The 23,933-nt window shown below is 41.8% G+C and overlaps 1 protein-coding gene across 1 annotated transcript; it reads right to left on the bottom strand.

Moving 5' to 3' along the window:
• Window positions 1-16: 16 nt before the first annotated feature.
• ndst2a (N-deacetylase/N-sulfotransferase (heparan glucosaminyl) 2a) lies at window positions 17-23,933 on the bottom strand. Its single transcript, XM_044017695.1, has 14 exons — window positions 23,549-23,933; window positions 16,169-17,770; window positions 13,557-13,644; window positions 11,620-11,774; window positions 9,313-9,498; window positions 8,296-8,424; window positions 6,525-6,707; window positions 6,044-6,140; window positions 5,837-5,960; window positions 4,893-5,067; window positions 4,645-4,815; window positions 2,699-2,808; window positions 2,512-2,614; window positions 17-172 (listed from the first exon to the last, which is right to left on the bottom strand). Exons 2-14 carry the CDS (start codon window positions 17,240-17,242, stop codon window positions 47-49), a joined length of 2,721 nt encoding a protein of 906 aa, XP_043873630.1. The 5' UTR covers window positions 17,243-17,770; window positions 23,549-23,933; the 3' UTR covers window positions 17-46.

Raw genomic sequence — 23,933 nt, 5'->3', positions numbered from 1 at the left:
GTGTGTGTGTGCGTGTGTGTGTGCGTGTGTGTCTGGGTTTGTGACCTCAGCTCCAGCTGCTGCTCTGGAGTTCTTGGCGGAGCCAGGATGGCAGAGGCTGACCCAGACGATTCAGCAGGTGAAGCAGCTCCAAGTTCTGCTCACGATAGTGGTCAGTGAGGACGGCACGGGACTGTGGACGCACACACGCACACGCACACGCAGGAAGAAGTCAGAACTCGAGGCTGAACACACACACAAAAGTGTAATGATCCAAGCTTTAAAAACCTGTCAATATTTTAATGAGTTAGAGAGCAAATATATATATATATATATATATATATACACACATACACATATGTGTTTATATATGTGTGTGTATATATATATATACACACACATATATATATACACATGTATATACACATATGTGTGTGTGTATATATACACACACACACACGTGTATATATACACACACATACGTGTGTATATATATACACACATATGTATGTATATATACACACACATACAGGTGCTGGTCATATAATTAGAATATCATCAAAAAGTTGATTTATGTCAGTAATTCCATTCAAAAAGTGAAACTTGTATATTATATTCATTCATTCCACACAGACTGATATATCTCAAGTGTTTATTGCTTTTAATTTTGATGATTATAACAGACAACTAATGAAAACCCCAAATTCAGTATCTCAGAAAATTAGAATATTGTGAAAAGGTTCAATATTGAAGACACCTGGTGCCTCACTCTAATCAGCTAATTAACTCAAAACACCTAAAAAGGCCTGTAAATGGTCTCTCAGTCTAGTTCTGTAGTCTAGTTCTGTAGGAGGGCAAGACACAAAAGGTCATCGCTAAAGAGGCTGGCTGTTCACAGAGCTCTGTGTCCAAGCAAATTAATAGAGAGTTGAAGGGAAGGAAAAAGATGTGGTAGAAAAAAGTGTACAAGCAACAGGGATAACTGCACCCTGGAGAGGATTGTGAAACAAAACCCACTCAAAAATGTGGCGGAGATTCACAAAGAGTGGACTGCAGCTGGAGTCAGTGCTTCAAGAACCACCACGCACAGACGTATCCAAGACATGGGTTTCAGCTGTCGCATTCCTTGTGTCAAGCCACTCTTGAACAAGAGACAGCGCCAGAAGCGTCTCGCCTGGGCTAAAGACAAAAAGGACTGGACTGCTGCTGAGTGGTCCAAAGTTATGTTCTCTGATGAAAGTCAATTTTGCATTTCCTTTGGAAATCAAGGTCCCAGAGTCTGGAAGAAGAGAGGAGAGGCACAGAATCCACGTTGCTTGAAGTCCAGTGTAAAGTTTCCACAGTCAGTGATGGTTTGGGGGCCATGTCATCTGCTGGTGTTGGTCCACTGTGTTTTCTCAGGTCCAGGGTCAGTTTTAGAGCACTTCATGCTTCCTGCTGCTGACCAACTTTATGGAGATGCAGATTTCATTTTCCAACAGGACTTGGCACCTGCACACAGTGCCAAAGCTGCCAGTACCTGGTTTAAGGATCATGGTATCCCTGTTCTTAATTGGCCAGCAAACTCACCTGACCTGAACCCCATAGAAAATCTATGGGGTATTGTAAAGAGGAAGATGCGAGACGCCAGACCTAACAATGCAGAAGAGCTGAAGGCCACTGTCAGAACAACCTGGGCTCTCATAACACCTGAGCAGTGCCACAGACTGATCGACTCCATGCCACGCCGTATTGCTGCAGTAATTCAGGCAAAAGGAGTCCCAACTAAGTGTTGAGTGCTGTACATGCTCATACTTTCCATGTTCATACTTTTCAGTTGGCCAACATTTCTAAAAAAACTTTTTTTGTATTGGTCTTAAGTAACATTCTAATTTTCTGAGATACTGAATTTGGGATTTTCATTAGTTGTGAGTAATAATCATCAAAATTAAAATTAATAAACATTTGAAATATATCAGTCTGTGTGCAATGAATGAATATAATATACAAGTTTCACTTTTTGAATGGAATTACTGACATAAATCAACTGTGTGTGTGTGTGTGTGTGTGTGTGTGTGTGTGTGTATATATATATATATATATATATATATACACACACACACACACACACACACACACATATATATATATACACACCAAGGACCTGTATGTGTGTGTGTTGTGTCTCAGCATATGTAATGCTAAAACAAATAATAATATTTGTTAAATAATGACACTATTATAGCTCTAATTGCACATTTCATATTTTTGTTTGAAAATTGCTTTCTCACATTGAGGTTATTTGTGTTGCTAAAGCAAAAATGTTATGAACAGATTATTGAAAGAAAAGAGAAACGTTTCTTCTCCTATTGATTGAATAAATGTTATACTTGACACATTGTTACAATGTCGTGAGAGTCGCGGGGCCCTCTGGAAATGTCCTCCTCCAAAAGGGCCCAACAGAAAAGGTTTGAGAGCACTGAGTTCCAGTATGTTAGTGGAACTCGGAGCTGTGAGTGTGAAGAGTGTTTGAGTGAAGCGTGGAGAACAAACCTCGGGACTCATTTCCGGATACTTCCTTCCTTTGCTCTTCCCCAGACACTTGGCTCGACCTCCTTCCACTCGCTGACACCAGAAACCTTTGCTGTCGTCGTACCTGCACAGACACGCGAATCCCTGTAAACGTGTTCTATCTTTGAGAAGAGCTTTTCTTTTCTACAGCGGTGACTTTGTTACAAACATTAGAGCCTGCGTGTAGTTGAAGACGGGAGTGACACCAAGAAACCTCTGGATTCCATCCATCACCAGCGCTGGGTTTGTCCGCAGCAGAGCGCCGTCCACGATGTGCATCTAAAACACACACACACACACACACACACATGACTTTTCCTTTCATTCCACCCTGTGTTGTGTTCCATCTCTTTTATTTTGAAATGTTATTTTCCTTTTACAGCTGCAATCCCATCATTATTATTCTTATTATTAATAATAAGAATAATTAATTTAAAGTGTAGCAATAAACCTGATAAAAACATAAGTAAGTGTAGACAAACACCACAGTGAGAACATTATGTCCGTGGCACCGGGAAGCGGCGAGTTTCCGGGCGAAGGGTCGCTGTAAACCACCTTCGTCCCGCGCCTTTTCAAGCCGAACAAGAGGACATTTCATTTTCACAACTTATGTGTGAAAGTATCAATTCATGAAAAAAACTGTTGAAATATAGAGATAAGAGCCTAAATGAATTTGTTTAAAGACTAACAACTAAAACCTCTCTGAGTTTCCGTCGACTAGAACTGGCCTCGAACGATCACATATAGAAACGACTAAAAGACTGAGACTAAATCTACAATGGCTGCCAAAAACAACACTGGTGTGTGGAAGGATTTCAAACACCACGACACTAGAGAACATCTGCTGAGAACATGCAGACAAGTGTTTGCATCACTGGCTCCAAAACATGGATTCAAATCCATCTTCTATTTAATAATGGATTCATAAAACTTTTAGTACTGTGGAAACTTTACTCTTATTAATTAAAGAAGACACTCATGGAACCAGTGCTATTTTCAGACTTTACCCGGCAGCAACAAATACTATTTTCTGATTGGCTGTTAGGTCACTCATTCAAGACAGCGGAGCAGTCATCCATTCATAGATGACTAATGTATGTGTGAGCGTGTGAACTTATAGAAATGACTTGAGAGCTCTGTTCATTTGTTGTGACTGCAACATGCAAACAGGATGTGAAGCTTCTATCACATCACTTATTATATTATACTATACCATATTATATTATATCATAGTATACTATATTATATCATATCATATTATATTATATCATAGTATACTATATTATATCATATCATATTATACTATACCATATTATATTATATCATAGTATACTATATTTTATCAAATCATATCATACTATACTATATTATAGTATATTAAACTATACTATATCATATTATATTATATCATATCATATTATACTATACCATATTATATTATATCATAGTATACTATATTATATCATATCATATTATACTATACCATATTATATTATATCATAGTATACTATATTATATCATATCATATTATACTATATTATATCATATCATATTATATACTATATTATATCATATTATACTATATTTTATCAAATCATATCATACTATACTATATTATAGTATATTAAACTATACTATATCATATTATATTATATCATATTATATTAAACTATACTATATTATGTTATATCATATTACATTACACTATACTATATCATATCATATTATATTAGTTAATGTCCAGAATTGTTCTGTCAATAAGCTAAAAGCAGATGCTGACGAAGAGACTGTAAATGTGCTGGTCAAGTCTACTGTGTTTCAACAGCTGCTCACGTGTATTTAGTTAAATACATGACACATAATGTCATGTGATCAGTGTTCAATAAAAAGTACATTACTGTAACTGCTTTGCATTCTGTGGTTCATGTTAACAAACATCTTTGTATAACTGACAGTTTTAATTCTGTAAAAATATTTTCATCACCAGCTCAGATGAGGTGTTGAACTGAGAGATTCCTCATGAAACAGAATTTAATGGAATGTGGGCGGAGACACTGGGATCATTCTGTCAAACATACCAATGGTTGCTGTAATGGTTGTGTGTGTGTGTGTTACCTGATTGGGCTGGTAGTGTTGCAGCCAGCGCTCCAGGTGAGCAGCATAGGCTCCAGGGTTAAGGCAGCGTCTCTGAAGGAGCAGCAGGTCCTTGGATGCTGTGAGTCCTGCTGTCACCACCACATGAAACGTGTTGTTGAGCGCTGCAGGGTCCTGGTGCGCCCTCTGGTGCTGCACTCCAGCAAAGACACTTCATTAGACTCTGAGTGTGTGTGGCTGTAGCAGCAGAGTGTGTGACGGTGTCTCACCTGGTACCAGGAGTAAGCTCTGTCTGACGGGTTGATGAGCACGGCCAGGACTTTGGCTCTGGGTAACAGGGCGGCAGCTCTTTTAGGAGCCGCCTCCGTGTCAAAGTAGTTGGCACTTTTCTCAAACATGAAATCTGTGCTGACGTTGGAGGGGAACGGGAAGAAGTCCATGTACCTGAGGAGAACACGTAGTTTAAAAACATCACAGAACCTATGGGTGGGCAATAAAATCTAAATAAAGGTGTCGACAATAAATCCACAGACACGTTCCATGCACTTTTCCCTCAGCCAATCACACTATTTGCTTCACTGCTTCACGGCCGTCCTGGAGAAAAGGCGATCGTAGTGAACTGTGAGCAGTGAAAACAATAAACACGTCCACTTCTGTTACATGGAACTGGTTTGGTTTCTGCAGTTACTTTTTCAACCATGTGAGGACACAGCGTTGTAAACATCATGCTGAGAGTGAAGCAGCGAGGAGCGCAGTCTCACCACAGCCAGCAGAGGTCAGCAACAGGTCACTTTAGACCCAAACACACCACTGTAGCACAGTGTGCATGACACGACTAGAAAGACTAGTTCCCTTTGACCTTACCAAAGTCTGCGCTGTTGTTTACCTTTTAAATGAACTTCCATGTGTGTTAAAAACCATTGTATTTGGCACAGGTTGGAACAATTGCACAAACCTTTTGAAATGCTATGATTTTACACAGAAATCATGACGGTGATTTGACTGTAGAAACATCTTATATCTGTGCCACATCACCCTCCAGAACTATGATTGATTTATTGGATTAAAATGATTCATTTGGTAAAAAAGCAAACACTCATTAAAGTGGGTGACATGCACAGAGCAGGAGAATCCCAGTTTAAGTAAATGACTATGACTGAATACTGACGACCTTCTGTGGCCGCGGTTCAGAACGAGCTTGTGAAGACTCTACCAGTCAATGCCGTTGTCGTAATTTGCTCCACTGAAGAACTGGATCTCCTCGAATGTGATGGGGCTGGGGAAGGAGCTGGTGATTGCTGGGTGGAGGCTCAGGAATGAATGAAGTGCTGTAGTGCCTGAGAGCAAAGACAAAACATTTATATAGTGCAGACAGACAAAGGTAAGACACGGACACTGGGACACGGACCGAGCCTGATACCTGTTTTTTGTGGTCCAATGACGAGGAACTTGGGAAGCCTGTCACAGGTCTTTTCTTTAGACCAGATATCTTTGTGTCTCTTATCATGACAGGGGTTCTGGAAACATGAACAATCTACAATTATCAATTATTATTACTTCATTATCACAACTATAATAACTCTTGATGTTGAGCCACAGAAACGTGCAGAAAAAGAATGATTAACGTTTGACTCATGTGTAAAATATGATTTATTCCCTCGGTTCCTTTTCCCTTTTCTCTCTAAAACCCATCACCTGAAAATGCCTCTCATCTCATCATCAACAACAACAACAACAATTAACCAAAGATTGAAATGATGAAGTCAAACTAAGCTTTGAAACTACAAAGAACCAGTAGTGAATTAAACTGTGCACAACCCTTTCCCTGAGTTACCATGTTCATTCATGAGCATGTGTCTCTATTTCTACTGCCTCTAAAATCTGAGAGTCACCAAACGGACCTGCCAGAGTGGGTCTCTCTCCTCAGGAAAGATCTGGAAGTATTTTTCAGAAAGCTGGACCGGGGGCAGCGTCTGCAGCCGGAGGTTCGTCCAACACTGGACAAACTTCACCAAAGACTCAAATGTGTAGAGACCCAGTCTGTCGTTGCCATAATTAGACAGGTGAGTCATGAAGATACTGATCTGAAATGAGAGTGAACAACACGTTTAAACTCACTGGAACTGCAGAAATGACAACACTAATGATAATCACAATCTAAAACGACTGCATTGTGCAGAACAACACACTTGAATAGCATTTAGAAGCAGGTTTTAAACATTTCATACAACTTGCTAATGTAAAGACGTTGCAGTTTATACTCCTCCAGGCTGGAAACACTTCCTGGTTTTCAATGAGCCAGGCTGCATTCCATTTTTCACCACATCACCCCCGAGTTCACCACGTTCCAGTTTAGAAGTCGATAAAAACCCATGCACGCAAACATATCTGGGGCTAGTCGTTGTCATAGGTTGCTTCAAGTTTTCCAGGTGGAAATGGAGTTCAAGGAATGTCCCATGACTTCGGAATTTCCAAGTTGCGACTAACAATGGAATGCACCACCAGTCCGACTCTGTCAAAGAAGTAAGTGTGCGCACCATGCTTCAATTTAAACGTCGTCTTCATACAAGGCCACGTTGAATGGCCTTGTTATTTAAATTCAATTGTATTACTCTATTCGTTAACTCTATAATCACACAGCACCTTACCTCCAGAGGTTTTAAAGTTTTAAATCCTTTTTAAATTTTATATTTTTTAACTTTAAACTGTTGGTTCATCTTTTTCTTTCTTTCTTGTTATTGTTGGGCTGACCGGGTTCTGGAGAGACTGAAATTTCGTTTTGACCTTATGTCTTAATGTGTGTTGGAATGACAAGAAATCTTGAATCTTGAATCTTGAATCCCTCAGAGGATAAACTACTAAAAGTAGTGTAAACAATGTAAACATTTTTCATCGCTAATGTTAGCTTACAAAGTCCAAGTTTCCACTTGTTGACAACTGCGAGCATTTAGTCAACTGCTTGTGTTTGTTCAAAGTGAAATCGGCCTGGGTTATTTATATTAAGACTGTGGCTACGTGAAATGGAGACAATCTTTTTCTTTGACATTTTCAGAAAGTTACGCAAAATAGTTTCAGAAAATATCTCCATGGGCTGTAGTACATATGACAGGACTGTAGGTGGCGCTAAGAAACAGGCAGACAATAGGTGTGTGCCATAGCCATGGCAGGATTGGTGGAGTGGTTCTGGGCTCTGGCTCTCCATTGGCTGTACTCCACCACCACCTGATACATAAGGAGCCAATATGGTGGATGTCAGATGGCAGAATGGCAGCAGACGTTGTTTTTCTTCCTCTTCCTCTTCCTCCTCCTCCTCCTCCCCCTTCTTTTTCTATAGATACAACTAAAAATCGTTTGTGGTCACTTGGGACTTGGGGAAGATGAGGCCTTATCTTGTTATGTCCTAGGCCCCTAGACTGGGGAATAACATACTTAAAAGGTTTTTCAAGAGTCAGTGCTGACTACACTGTGTGCGCCCCCCACAGACCAGTTTAAGACCGGCAGGTTTGCCCTTATTGTAGACATGACTGCCTGTGAGAATACAAATCAAATGCACATAAGTTCACGTTTCTTGCTTATTAACACAAAAATAGCAAAAACGGCAGCAACATAAACTATAAACTGAGACAAAAACATACAGTAACAGTCCAATAATATGTTTGTGTGTGTTCTTACAGGGTTGAGGAGGACAGTGAGGAACAATTCTCCTCCTCTGATGCTCTTGTCCAGCTCCTTTGAGCCTCCGGGATATTCATGATAGAAAATAGTATGAGTGAACAGACCACATGTCTGCCTGGGCAACACCTGAAACACACACACATGCATCAGTATCTATGTTTACTCGTCACATTAAGATTAGATTAGATTAGACTTTACTGATCCCACACTGGGGAACAGGGATGAAGAGGTATGTGTTTATAAAGATCACAAACTACAACACGTTTGTTACACACCTAACGATCAGGATTGAGGTGGGAGTGCGAAGACTAAGCCAACATGAAGCCATATGAAACTAACAGGAAGTCAACATAAAGCTAATATGAAGCTAACAGGAAGTCAACATAAAGCTAACATGAAGCTAACATGACGTTAACATGAAGCTAATGTGAAGCCATCATGAAGCTAATATGGAGCTAATATGAAGCTAACACGAAGCCAACATGAAGCTAACATGACGTTAACATGAAGCTAATATGAAGCTAATATGAAGCTAACATGAAGCTAACATGAAGCCAGACAAATTGCAGGTTTTTTGTCCTACAAACCAAATTATTGGAGGAGATTTTTTTCTGCTGCAAATGAAGACTCTTTCCTCTGACTCCTTATTCTGAAATGTACTTAGCTCAGGGGTCCTCACTCTCTGTATATGAGATTAGCCACATAACAAAATGAAGATGAATGCCTCCATTTGTGTTGTTCCCTTCATTTCTAATAACTCAACAATAACAAGTTTTCAGATGCACTGTTACAGGTTACTCTGCAAAGCTTGTTGTGTAGATATTTCACTGACAACAAGTCAGAGCTACCATTTTATTAAGACTTCCACTACTAGTTCTAAAACGACAAACACTTACAGATTCACGCATCATCTACCTACACTCACACACCGACAGACAAGCACAGCCGAAAACATCAATCCTGGACGTTACTTTGTTTATCGATGGGAACCATGGAAACACCACTGGAACTGACCTTGATGTCATTATGGATGAAGCCCCGGCGGTATCTGGCTGGCCTCAGATGGGGGTATTCCTCTGTGCTGGTCACCTTAATGCCCCACACGGATTTCCAGGCCTCGTAGAGCTGGCTGTGAACCGGGTAAACACCAGAATGGTGTGGAGCCACTGCATAGCCCATATCTGTGGGGATACCATGCTCCTGTGGAGAGAGAGAGGACACAGTGTGAGCAAATGAAGGAGAGGAACATCGTAGGAATAGAGCTGCAAAATCCGTGAATTTTCAAAATTGGAAACTTTCCATGAGAATTAAGAGGAATATTACATTACATTACATTACATTACATGTCATTTAGCAGACGCTTTTATCCAAAGCGACTTACAAAAGTGTAGAATAGACTTGAAGTTTGGGAACTTATTTGGTAAATAAGATATTGCAGCATAATCGTGGGTAAAACGATCACATTTGAATATCAATGCTACTGCGTGAATGGGTGAAAGGAAATTTACTGGCAATTTTCTGCCAACTTTGCTACATAAGAGGACAAGAGAAAGATCCAAAGTAGTGTTTTATTTCTTACTTTTTAAAATATATAAATATAAAGACAATTCACATTCCATCACTACTGTAAGCTTGTTTATTGAGTATCCACCAGTCAGGTGATCAGGGCGTAAGTCCAGGTCGACAGGTGAAGATGGAACATCTCCAACAGTCAGAGACAACACACTTGACCCCATTCACACAACAAGCCTGTCGGCCTCTGCTGGTCATATTAGCAAGTGCCGGACAGAGCCACTGAAATGATTCAACCCCATAGAAGAAGAAATGTCACTGACACAAGAACATTAGTGCATCACATGAGAGGAAAGACAAGATAAGAGTCCTTGAGGGGCGACTTTTAATCCCATTCATTTCTTTTGTTTGACATTTTTAAAACGATTTGATTAGGGATGGGCATATAAGATTATTGATGAAGTCGATCAGTTGCTGTAATTTTATATATTAAAAAGACAGAAAACAAAGGTTACTTCTCCGATGACCACTGAATCTGTGGTGCATCTATTATTAGAAGGTGGCAGCAGCAAGTATTTAGTTAGTGAACTTCATGCGTTTCTGTTGAAGAGGAACATTTCTTGAAGCTCGTCCTCAAAGCTTTTCTCTGTGGTCTGCTGCTTTTCCTCCTGCTCTGCAGCTCCATCTTCAAAATCACAATCCCTCCTCTGCACAAGACCAAAATGTACGGTGGAAAAAATGCCAAATAATTAAGCATTAATTAAGTGAAATTAATTAAGCCGAACACTGATTCTCACACCAAACCGAATCAGAACAGCCCAAAGAAGTCTTTGCCACAAAGACTTGGACAATTTTGATTTCACTTCAATGAAACAGAGACAGCTAGATCTTGCAGATACATGTTGCACAACATCAGAAGGATTCGGCCTCTTCTAACCCAGAAGGCGGCACAGGTTCTGGTCCAGGCTCTTGTCATCTCACGCTTGGATTACTGCAACTCCCTCCTGGCTGGTCTTCCTGCATGTGCCATACGACCTCTGCAACTCATCCAGAATGCGGCAGCTCGACTGGTCTTCAACTTACCAAAATTCTCCCACACTACACCGCTCCTCCGCTCCCTTCACTGGCTTCCTGTAGCTGCTCGCATCCGCTTCAAGACTCTAGTGCTTGCATTCCATGCTACAAACGGATCCGGTCCAGCCTACATCCAGGACATGATCAAAACCTACACCCCAGCCCGCCCACTCCGCTCTGCATCGACAAACCGGCTCGCTGCCCCCTCACTGAGAGGATCGCAGAGGCACTCGCAGAACTCGAGACTGTTCACTGTCCTCGCTCCCAAATGGTGGAACGATCTCCACATCGACATCCGGACAGCTGAAAGACTCCACATCTTCCGACGCCGACTAAAAACACATCTCTTCCGACTCTACCTCGACTAAGACGACAAAAAAAACAAAAAACAAAAAAACAACAACAACTTGTACATCGCACTTATGACTAGCACTTCATAGTTTGATCTACTTCTCGCTCTTACTTACTTCTAGCTCTTATTTGTACCCAAATGTTTAAATGCACTTATTGTAAGTCGCTTTGGATAAAAGCGTCTGCTAAATGACATGTAATGTAATGTAATGCTTTCACGAGCTCCAGAGTCCCAAATATAAGTATTCAAATGGTTAAAAAGTTGATTTTGCATAATATGTCCCCTTTAAATTAGTAACAGTTTGATGTGCTGGAGTAGAGAACATTCAACAAATAACACCAGTGAAGATTCGAACAGCGTTCTGTGAAGTCTCCTCTGTTTACCTGAGCAAAGACCTTGTTGAGCCTCATCTGCTCAGCCAACACACTGACATTGTGAAAGAGGTGAGGCTGCATGTGGCTCCACATGTGCGGGAACCACCAGAAGTCCATCCTGTGCTGTAGCAGCATGTCGTCCCCTCGATCTTCCTCATCAGTACCTGAACGAGCACACACAGACAAACTCACGGTTAAAACACAACACCTGTATCTTAATCCATTCACTCTGACGAGCGATATCATTTTAGTGTGTAGCACTAAAACATTCCGGCTATTAAGATTTCTAAATTTCGAGGTTCAAGATTTGATAGATTTGTCATTTTTATGCTTCACGTACAAATGAAATAGTATTTCACAAATGAGTAATTCATTCAAGTATAATAAATAAGAGCACTAACTACTTTGCTCATCAGAAAATAACAGACAGATGAATCAATGTTGAACATAATCATGAACTGTGAAGACAACTTTATCGACAGCGTGACAGACTGAGGTGGAAGCAGCAACATTTAGAATCTCAGTGTGACTAAAGTGAAAGCTTAGATCAAACAAAGTGTGCGACTTATTAAGCTGAGCCGACAGAAAATGCAATTTAAACAACTGCACTGAAATATGGTTTAGAAAAAAAAGGCAGAAAAACAAAAACCTGGAAGCTAAAGGCTGAAGGAAATTAGAAGCTGGAGGAAATGAGATGGTGAAAGCTGGAGGAAATTGCAGAATTAATGCAAAAACAATACAAATGTTGGAACAATTTATTCTTTTCATGTTCAAAATGTCACTTTTCCTCTTATTCTTATTCTTCTTATTATTGTTGTCATTCTTAACAGCACACTCAGGAACTACCTTTAGTTATCATATTTCACACATTCCATCATATTCTCAATCTAGGACCTCATTTCCCATCAGGATTCATTCACAGGCATCAAAGTAGAACCAAGTGGAACAAACATATCCCGATGATTCAATTATCACTTTCTGACATAACCAAATAAACAGGTCAACTTCATTTTTACTGAAGCAGAATACAGAGTAACAGAGTCTAGAGTGATGTTATCACTGTACTCTTTGATAAAAGCAGACCGACAGATGATTGGTGATGATCTGAAGTGCTGCTGTCACTCATCAGTCACCGTGAGCGTCTTTAGGTCATGTTTATGCTTCATAGCTCTGTGTGTGTGTGTGCATGCGTGTGCGTGCGTGTGCATGACTTGGTGGTTTTATGTGAGTGGAAGTCGTCCCGGGGCCCTAGGCTATAAATGCCCCACACACACACACACGCTGCACTCTGCCCTTCCTGCTCACAACCATAATCTGTGTGTCTGCAACTGAATTGAAGATTATTGTGACAGATGGTTGTAGGTATGTTTATTTGTTGTTAGTTATTTTTGAAAAGGAATAAGCTTTTGCTCTTTCACACTCAAACCTTTCGTTCAGGAACTGGTACCAATGTGAAGGTTTCAGTATTGGTACAGGTTGATAAATGGTGGACATTATGTCACTCATGACACCGTGTAGACAATTGAAATGGGAATTAAAACCTTCAGTGAGTTATGGTGACATCATCAATGATCCCAGACTAAAGTGAAGTCTGAAATGACCGAGTCATCTGTGCTAAAAGAGAGAGAAACACCTTAAAACTTTGGATTGATCACAATCACAACAGCACTAACACGGATACACTGTTATATCAGCATGTTTTCATACATACAAACACACACATATGTTGATAACGAACACTTCAGAGTGATTTCTTCTTAGTGACAAGAAGGATGTTCATCCAGACCACAAACACAAGAGCCGTTCTTCAATGTTCATGTTTGCGCTAACTTGATTTCCACCACTTTTCAATTCATATTTTAACAATCATTTTTTATTAAACCAAACTGTTGGAACCATGAACTTCAGCTCACTCTCTGATGAAGTGATGAAGTGTTCATACACACCTGTGTGATAAAACTTCCCAGAAAATCCCAAGTTGAAAGTGAAGTCAGGGACCAGTGCTCTCAGTTTGTGTTGAGTGTTGAGTAACGCCTGTGGAAGGATAAAGAAAAAGATTTTAAAGGAGACATATTATACCCTATTTCCCCCATTAAAATAGTTCCCTGGTGTCCTAATGAACATGTCAGTGACATGCTTTGGTCAAGGATGAAGCACCATAGTAGTTCAATAACCCTGCTAAACCTGCCCCTTTCAGAACGCTCGGTTTTGTGCATGGTCCCTTTATATGCAAATGAGACACAGGCAAACACACACCCACTTTTTCCAGGGGGTTTCTGATTTGTCCTCTTCACAGTGCTCACTCACTCAGCTCCTGTTCCCTCAGCTCCATTCCTCTCCCCCTCCCTCCACTAGTTCTCTGACAATATCAACATGGCAGCGTGCGTCACAGGAAGAGACGTCCTACATAAGGATGGAGCCGAACACTGTCCAACTGTAAATCAGTTAAAAACACTTAGGGACAGCACCGCTGATCCACCGCTGATCGCTGCATAAACTGCTGCTGTATGTGACTGTATCAGACTGAGTGTGTGCTCCGGTCATGGAGGACGTACTGAACAAATATGTTTAATTAGGACGTGTCAGAATGGTCAGTTATGACCTCTGTGTGACCTTTTCTTAACAATGTGTGTGTTTGTACGTCGCTGACTAAATACTGATGTGAAGTGCGAACACACAAACACACGTTTGCTGACTTTATCCGACACATTAGCTTCATATATAAAATCCTCTGTAAAACACTGTGCTCCACTGTGCAGCCACCAACAGCACACTTGTCCCTCTCCTCCCTCGCCTGCACTCTCGCAGGGAGAAGGTGGAGCTAAGGTGGAGCTAAGGTGGAGCTCTCCAAGTAAACTTCCTGGTGGGGCGGTAATATTCGCGGTGAAACACGCATGCTGCCGTCATAAGCACAGGGAATTCAACATCACTTGTTTTATTGCCTATACTTACACTAAGGGGGACCACAAATGTAGTATTCTTTTTCCACACTTTGGCAACTGGTAGGGCCTCCATGGTACGATGAAACCCTAAATGATACATGGTGCAGCCCTAACGATAAAACCCTAAACGATACATGGTGCAGCCCTAACAGTGAAACCCTAAACGATACATGGTGCAGCCCTAACAGTGAAACCCTAAACGATACATGGTGCAGCCCTAACAGTGAAACCTAAACGATACATGGTGCAGCCCTAACGATAAAACCCTAAACGATACATGGTGCAGCCCTAACAGTGAAACCCTAAACGATACATGGTGCCCTAACGATAAAACCTAAACGATACATGGTGCAGCCTAACAGTGAAACCCTAAGCGATACATGGTGCAGCCCTAACAAAACCTAAGCGATACATGGTGCAGCCCTAACGATAAAACCCTAAACGATACATGGTGCAGCCCTAACGATAAAATACTAAACGATACATGGTGCAGCCCTAACGAGAAACCCTAAAATACATGGTGCAGCCCTAACATAAAACCTAAAAATACATGGTGCAGCCCTAACGATGAAACCCTAAACGATACATGGTGCAGCCTAACGATAAACCCTAAACGATACATGGTGCAGCCCTAACGATAAAACCCCGATACATGGTGCAGCCCTAACGATAAAATACTAAACGATACATGGTGCAGCCCTAACAATAAAACCCTAAAAATGCATGGTGCAGCCCTAAATAAACCTAAACATACATGGTGCAGCCCTAACGATGAAACCCTAAACGATACATGGTGCAGCCCTAAAGATAAACCTAAACCATACATGGTGCAGCCCTAACGCATGGTGCAGCCTAACGGTGGTGCAGCCTAACAGTGAAACCCTAAACGATACATGGTGCAGCCCTAACAGTGAAACCCTAAAATACATGGTGCAGCCCTAACGATAAAATCCTAAACCATACATGGTGCAGCCCTAACAGTGAAACCCTAAACGATACATGGTGCAGCCCTAACAGTGAAACCTAAACGATACATGGTGCAGCCCTAACGATAAAACCCTAAACGATACATGGTGCAGCCCTAACGATAAAACCCTAAAAATACATGGTGCAGCCCTAACGATGAAACCTAAACGATACATGGTGCAGCCCTAATGAAACCCTAAACGATACATGGTGCAGCCCTAACGATAAAACCCTAAACGATACATGGTGCAGCCCTAACGATAAAATACTAAACGATACATGGTGCAGCCTAACAATAAAACCTAAAAATACATGGTGCAGCCCTAACGATGAAACCCTAAGCGATACATGGTGCAGCCCTAACGATGAAACCTAAGCGATACATGGTGCAGCCTAAAGATAAAATCCTAAACGATACATGGTGCAGCCCTAACGATAAAACCTAAAAATACATGGTGCAGCCTAACGATGAAACCCTAAACGATACATGGTGCAGCCTAACAGTGCCCTAAACATGGTGCAGCCCTAATGATAAAACCCTAAACAATACATGGTGCAGCCCTAACGATAAAACCCTAAACGATACATGGTGAAGCCCACTAAGTATAAAGGTTTACACTTTAACGTTGTGTGCAACAAGGCTGACTCACCTCCACGTCTGGCACCTTCATGCGGGTTCCCTCCTTACCGACAAATATGTCATCCACGTCCACCAGGATGTGGCGGTCCAAGGACAAACACAGTCGCTTCCCTGTCAGATATGCGATGGCGTCTACGAACACCAGCTTGTGAAGCCAGTAGTTTAGATTGTTTCCAAAGAGAACTCTTTGAATTCCATCGTAGAGTCCCAAGTCCTGGACCACTGTGGCATGGAGGGCCCGCAGGTGAGTGGGTCCAAAGTGTGCCAGTGCCTCAGAGGACTTGGTGCTAGCCAGGAGCACTGGTTCATAAGTAGAGTGGTTGGACTGAAAAATGGTCCAGTCGTCTCCTGGTAACGGGCCCTGCTCCACCTGGTTGGGCTTGGTGATGTAGAGTAGAGGAGCACTGGGGTTGATGCGGTAGTCCCTGAGTCCGAGGTGTGAGTGTAGAAATAGGGGAAACCCTTTGAGCTGTGCACTGAGGAGGGAGTTTTCATTCGCTTTGAAGAAGCCAATGACACCAACTCCATATTCTGAACAGTATTTATCCAGCAAGTCACGGTTCCACGCGTCCAGATTGACATATTTTAAAAGGTTTTCATAGATGATTAGTGTGTAGCGTCCACGGTTATGCTCCGTCAGCGTGGGCAAGTCGCCTTTACCGGGAGCGATCTGTGTCCGATAGTGGAAGCGGCTGGACTCTAATATGGCTACAATCTCCTGGCCCAGCTGGGAGTAGATGCTCTCTACAAACACCAGTACCACAGGCTCTGTCCTGGAGTTGTCCACCGCCTTCGCCTGTCGTAGTCGGCCTTGGTGCAATGGAAGGAAAAGTGGTGCCCTCTGAACACCTGCCCCTCCCCCAGTGGCCCCAGTACTAGCTCCTGGCGGCATCCCGCCTCCTCCACCACAGTCACTAAAGGGCAAAGGGGGAGCCTCCTTGATTTTGGGGCTGTTGGAGACATAGTATGCTAGGAAGGCCATGGACAGTAAGCAGAAGATGATTAGTGCCAGGATGAGGCGGTGAAGCTCCAGCTGGCGGACACCTCGCATTAGTTTCCACACACCCAAGCCTGCACCGACCATGGTGTTGGAGAGGGGAGGTGGAACTACACAGCAAGCAGCAGCAGCAGGAAACAGGCAGTGTGGTGTGGTACAGGTGAGCGAGTGAGGAGGGGGGAGTGTAGGAGGGTAACTGAGCTGTAGACACTGGCACTAAGCTGTGCTGAGGAAGAGCCATTTACTCTAGGTCACCATGGCCATTAGCTCCATTACCCGCTCTACACTTCCAGCTCTGTTAGAGCAAAAATCTCTCAGGTGACAAAACAGAAGAAGCAAAGAAAATATGGAATGTAATGGATGAGGAGATTCAGGAGCAGCGAGCAAATTTATGTCTGAGGACCAGTAAGGTCAAAATGATCTGGTCCAACTTTCAGCCTCAGCCGCCTGTGGCTGGGTCAGCCTTCTCTTTCAAGCAGCTGTGCCAGGGACTCTGGATGTGGACATGCCCCCGTGTAGAGTAGTTTGTAGCTTGGGTAGCGTCTCAGCAGTGGGGAGGTCGGCGTTGGGGTTGAACCCCCCTGGCCACCTACTGTGGACATCCCAGAAAGACACCTGGAGGATGAAAGAAGAAGAAAGGTGAAGGTGATGAATACAGTTATCGTTACAGCTTACAGCTTCACTGTTCCATTTTGATTTTGAGGACGTACAATTCAACTCCTGGCGCACATATTTTGGGAGATACATTTTTGAGTCATTTGCACTTTTGCCTTTGTAATAATGATAGAAAAGAAAGAAAAGCAGAGAGGACAACCCAGTGTCTCTGAGTTTCTCTCAGTGTGAATATATTTATAAGGTGATTCATAGAAAACATCATCAAAATCTGTCTTTAACTTCATGAGGTGCGCTCACAAAAAAGCCAAAGCCTCTGTGGCAGAGGTAACGACAGCACCCAGAGAAGTTCAAAGTTCACTCCTGTTCACACCACAGATGAGAGGGATAAGAACCATCAGTCTGTAGTGAGTTCACACACAGACTGGCATCTGCCAATCAAGTACCAAACAGTGAGTTTACCTCCCATCAGCCATGCATCAATTTCTAAATCAAACCATCATCCAGTTCAAACATCAGTAACATCAGGTTCCTCCTGTACTCCGCCCCCGTCATCTGTTCATGTGTCTGCTGCTCCAGCTGCAGTGAGCCCAGACACAACCAGACCAGATCTATCAAGGACCAGTCGGCAGATACAGATCATGGTGCATACTGGATCGAATGACACCAGGAAGCCACAGACTCGGATGATAAAGCAGGATCTGGACCCTGTGAAGTGTGCAGCCGAGGGAGGAGACAGAAGTGATGCTCTGTTCAAATGAGACGCTCAAACCTCTTCTTCTTCTTCTTCTAAGTCCGTCAGGCTGCACACCACAAGGCTAAACTCTGCCCTCTACAGTTCAAAGTCCCGAATCACAGTTCTCCTGCCCCTCGAAATCTCACTGTTGACTTAAGGGCTAATCTGCCAAAAACATCCCTTAAATCTGCTGTAAATCTATTTACAGAGACCTGCTGTAAAATGAACATATCTAAAATATATATATTAGGAATGCGTCGATTTCAATTTCCAGTTATTCATGGAATTACCAATTTCATTTTTTCAAATCACTTTACGGCACACAGAGAGATTTATTAAGATTTATTTTCTCTCTTTTCTTTAATATAAAATTATAACTTTTCAGTCATGTAATGTCTGTTAAAAGAAATGGAACAGGTCAACAGAGAAATTCTTCATCTTAAAAGTGCAGCGTTATGGAATAATCATTCTTTTTTTGAACTTATTTTTGGAAAAGTTCACTTTTCACACAGATGTAAGAGTCAGGTAATGAATAAATAACAAATACAACTTAAATAAATGTAGCCTGTCAGCATAAAGATACTTCTCAAAACACAAAGGCAATCACTTGTCACCAGTTCATTTGGCAGATAAGATAAAATATCTCTGTCTGACCGGCCGGTCGCCATAACCCCCGCGAGAATCGGCCGATTTCGGTCACCGCTCGATCAACTGGTGCTTCCTATATTTTATGTTTAAACACAGTTGTAGAAATAATAGTAGAATTTAGTTTATCAGTTTTGTGATGAAGTTCATATTATTTTTGTAGATCTTTCATTTGACACTGGAGTAAACGTGATGTGCCTCACACTGAGCGATAAACACATTCCCTTAAATGTTACTAACCTGGAATATGATTTATTTTGATTTGAACACACAAAAAACTTTATTTCTACAACAATATACGTCGACGAGAACAAAGGTCAAATAAACCTGGTGAAGCTTCTTAACGCTTCAATTCAATAAGATGAAGAATCTCCAGAGACGACTTGGATAAAAAGCCTTGAAATGGTATCTAATGAAATCAGGATAATATATTAAATATCCAACGTTCTCCTGTTCATAGTTTTACAAAAAAAAGCCTCTGTTGCTGGCGAACAAAGACTTCTGGGATGTCCTCAGCTGTGAAGGCTACACAAATGTATCCTCCAAACACGGGCAAACCTTCGGCCGCATGCGACGGAGTCCAAGTTTGTGTGGCCATTGGGACACGCCCACATCTTACAACATATGGACGGCAAATCCACACTTGACACGACCTAAACCCTGAAATGAGACACGGCCAAGGAGATTTCCTTGTTACACTTGGGTACTATGTGGGTAAAAGGAACGTGATCTGTGGTCAATTCATCTTCTGGTCTGAGCTTCAGATGCTTCCCCTGAGCTCTTTAAGACTCCCACGGTAATCATCAGCCCTCAGTTCAACTGTATTTGTTAGTAGTGCAACACAAACCCAAACGATCTTTACTCAAAGAGGTGCTAGCGCCCTATCGCGCCAAGCATCCCGACAGACTCATGTCATGTGGTTTTCTTGACCCACATGTCACAGCACCGCCCACCACCTCAGGTTTAATGACTTCTGTGTTACATGGAGCAAAGAATCCAGAAAATACTCTGGGAACTAAGGCTGCACCATTCTGGAAAAAACGTGAAGCAGGATTATTTTGCTTAGAATTGAGATCGCGATTTTCTCACAAAGGGAAACGTTTCTTGTTTCTTGCACTCATGAACAAAAGATTAGAAACTTTCAAGAATCGAGATCACAATTTACCGGGAACAAAATATTCGACTAATCACTTAGTCATGGATTAATCGTTGCAGCCCAATAATGTTCTCTACCTTCATGAATAAATGAATAGACACCTCTCCAAGATCGCAAATAGCAGCAACGTGAGAAGCTGTGCCACAGCTGCACCTCCAGCTGGCCTCACTCCATCTTAGATGACGTTTACACCACTGCAGCATTATACAACAGCTCCGTCTAATCATCACCTTTAATGTCTTCATTAAACACATTTAATAACTCCAGAATTATCTGGTTCACAAATCTGCTCAATTGATTCTGCCAATTAATGCACAATAAAGTTGTTAAATACAAAAGGAAAAGAAAACACTTGGCTGAGACCTGGATAATGAATGAGTGGCTGCGGGGCCACAAATAGTTGTTGAATCCTAGACGTTGTAAATCACTCCCTGAGGCACTGACTGAAAAGTGTCATTGTAAAAACTCTGAGCTGACCAACACACAGCATCATTGTCACTGCAACAGTGATCACAAATGTGTCACAGTGAGCCAAAAACAATGAGCAAACAGCAACACAACCTCCAGGTTATGTATACATATATATATATATATATATATATATATATATATATATATACACACACACACACACACACACACACACACACACACACACACTCACGATTGTGTCCCACTTGTTGTTGATTCTTGACAAAAAATTTCAATTTGATATCTTTATGTTTGAAGCCTCAAATGTGGCAAAAGGTTGAAAAGTTCAAGGGGGCCGGATACTTTCACAAGGCACTGTATATACACGGGGCAGCCTGTGGACAAGTGGAAAGGGAACTTGGCTTGTAAGTCCCCACCTGGTCGAAAGGGCTGGGGTACAAAAGAAAAACAAAAAAAACCAAAAACTTGTACATCGCACTTCATAGTTTGTTCTACTGAAGCTCTTACTTACTTACTTCTAGCTCTTATTTGTACCCAAATGTTTAAATGCACTTTTGTAAGTCGCTTTGGATAAAAGCGTCTGCTAAATGACATGTAATGTAAATGTAATGTAATGTAATGTAATGTAATGTAATGTAATGGGTACCCCTGAGCAAGGTACCCAGCCCCCATTGCTCCCCGGGTGCTACTCAGTGTGGCAGCCCACTGCTCCTAATTCTAGGATGGGTCAAAATGCAGAGAATAATTTCCCTAAGGGGATTAATAAAGTATCTGAAATTTAAATAAAAAATGTAAAAAAATATACATACATGTATACATATGACGCGACTCATGTTTATACGCATGTATATCACTAAATAAAAGTCAAAATTATAATTAACCAAACAATTTCCAAACACAAGAGGAAAACAACAAAGATAAATGGCGGTAAATGTAAGCGACAGACAGAAATTAGTGTCGTCACACACAAAAATGCAAGGGTGGAATTTTGAGATTTAAATAAAAAACAAAAAATGCCGTTTCCATGCGGTTCAAAATTAACTCGACTCATTTTTCATGTGTTCACACTGAGAAGTGTGAAATCACTCTCAGCTTATTCTGATTTTACTCAGGTCAACGGCTTCATATTCAGTGTTTGGTCCCTATTTTTTATCTTGTTTTAATGTTTATTTCTTTTTCTATTTCTATTTCGTATTCGTCGCTCGCTGCTTTTCTACCTCTGACTTATTGCTGCAGAAACAAATGAACTTCCCCGGTGGTGTTGGATCAATATTATCTTAATGGGGCCTGAGACACATTTGTGTTCACACTGCTGGTATTAACGTCACATCCTGACCGCACCAATGATCCAACCACAAAAAACACATTTAAAAGGTTTTCAGGGTGCCATGTGGTCACATTCCTCAGCAGCATGGACACAATTTGTACTCGGGGCAGATTAGAGACCACCTCATGGGTTAAGGCTAGGGTTAACCCTCAGGGTTAACCCCGTCTAATTTGAGTGAAGTTATAAAAAAAAGTTGTTTCAATATCAGCTGTCGAGAAAGAAATTTGGGAATTTCTTGCAAATATCTGTAAATTGGGGCCAACTGATATTAAACAATGTAATGTCACCAAACTGGATGTAAAGCTTCGGTTTAATGGTTGAAATAAACCAGGAAGTTAGAATATACCGAATCGAGCTGGTCGCAGAGAGAACGCTCGAGTAGTAAAAACTTTTTCTTTACAACGTCAGGAAACAATTTCCTGAGGAGTTAAAGATCTGAATCTGATCTCAATCAGGTCTTCTACAGAAAATGGTGTTCCACACAGAGAGGCCACATATGAGTAAATAAACAGAAATAACTTTGATTTGTCGTTGCTCCTGATAACAAACAAAGTCGACATTACAACTGAATCATTTCAGTTTGAGGACAAAAGTGAGAAGATTATTTTTGAGGTTTAAGGCGACACTGACCAACACTTCCTGACATTTTATGAACAAACAACTAATAAAGAAAACACTAAACATGAGTGGACACCAATGTGATTGACAGCTGGTATAGTCCAATAGGAAGGAGCCTTGTGTGAACTTCAAGTTACAAAACCTCAACCTGAAAATCTGGAGCCCTAAAACCAGGATCTCAGATCTGTATGGATGACATGAGACGGTTGTTTGTATTAACTGAGAAAAGTGGCAGCACCACAATAATATACGTCTTAGGCTTTTAATAACCACGGTAGCTCTTTAGTTGGTCCTGGGATTTGTTTTTCATGAGTGCATGTGGTCTGCAAGTGTTTACATGCTGATCTGATCTGATCTGATCTGATCTGGCCTTAAACAACAAACATGTTCATTCTATGTTAACATTTGAACATCATTTATTCTGATTTCACTAGTTCACTATAAAAGATGAATAAATGCAAATAATGTGATTCAACAAAGATGAGTTTAAATAAGAGGCAACGATACAATGCAGTCTACATGTTTCATAAATGGTGTTTTAAGAGTTAAAGAACACAAAGACACGTCCAGGCTTCGTTTATCCTTTAGACACAAGCAGGGATTTATAAATCTCAAGCCAGAGGTGGAGAAGAGTTATCTGACGCTGAAGATCGGTGTTGCCCTCACAGCTGTGTCTGCAGCCAGTGACCACAACACAACACAACACAACACAACACAACACAACGCTGACTTTACATGAAGCGAAACTTTGTTTCTACACAGCCAGCCAGCAGCGCTCTGCACCTAGCATGCTAACAGCTAGCCGCGGAGCAACATTGTTGCCACACTAGTGTTGGCTAACAGTCACGGAGGTGTTCTAACTTGTACCTGTGTCCGTGAGCACACCTGCGGCCTCTTGTCTTCTTCGAGCGGCGCGGTGCCGCGAGCACATCCGTGTGATGATGATGATGATGGTGGTGGTGGTGGTGGTGGTCCCCCGTCCAGACGTCAGTCCCCTGCCCACTGGGATGAGGCTACAGCTAGGTGCGGAGGCTAGCACAGCGACTCAAACACCACAGCGTTCACTGCGCGAGGGATGTGTGCGTGGTTTCAGGCTCACCGGTGTTAGCGGAAGAGAAGCGAGTCACCTGCGTCACCTGCCTCACCTCCGTCACCTCCGTCACCTCCGTCACCTCAGCCCCAGTGTTTGTTGTTTCATACAAGTCAACTTCAGCGAGTCGCTGCTTCCCCCGCCATCTTGGTTCTGCTGGAA

The sequence above is a fragment of the Solea senegalensis genome, unplaced genomic scaffold (genome assembly GCF_019176455.1).
Source record: "Solea senegalensis isolate Sse05_10M unplaced genomic scaffold, IFAPA_SoseM_1 scf7180000015743, whole genome shotgun sequence".
NCBI lineage: Eukaryota > Metazoa > Chordata > Actinopteri > Pleuronectiformes > Soleidae > Solea > Solea senegalensis.
Note: the sequence above shows the minus strand (reverse complement) of the source record. Positions and strands in the feature narration are given on the sequence as shown.

Bases quoted from the DNA above. Each gene is read 5' to 3' on its own strand.
- ndst2a (XM_044017695.1), bottom strand. From the start codon at position 17,242: ATGGTCGGTGCAGGCTTGGGTGTGTGGAAACTAATGCGAGGTGTCCGC. The intron at 8,425-9,312 runs GTCAGTTCCAGT...TGTGTGTTTCAG, and splicing joins TCATCCATAATGACATCAAG to GTGTTGCCCAGGCAGACATG. The intron at 6,141-6,524 runs GTCCGTTTGGTG...TCATGTTTCCAG, and splicing joins AGAGAGACCCACTCTGGCAG to AACCCCTGTCATGATAAGAG.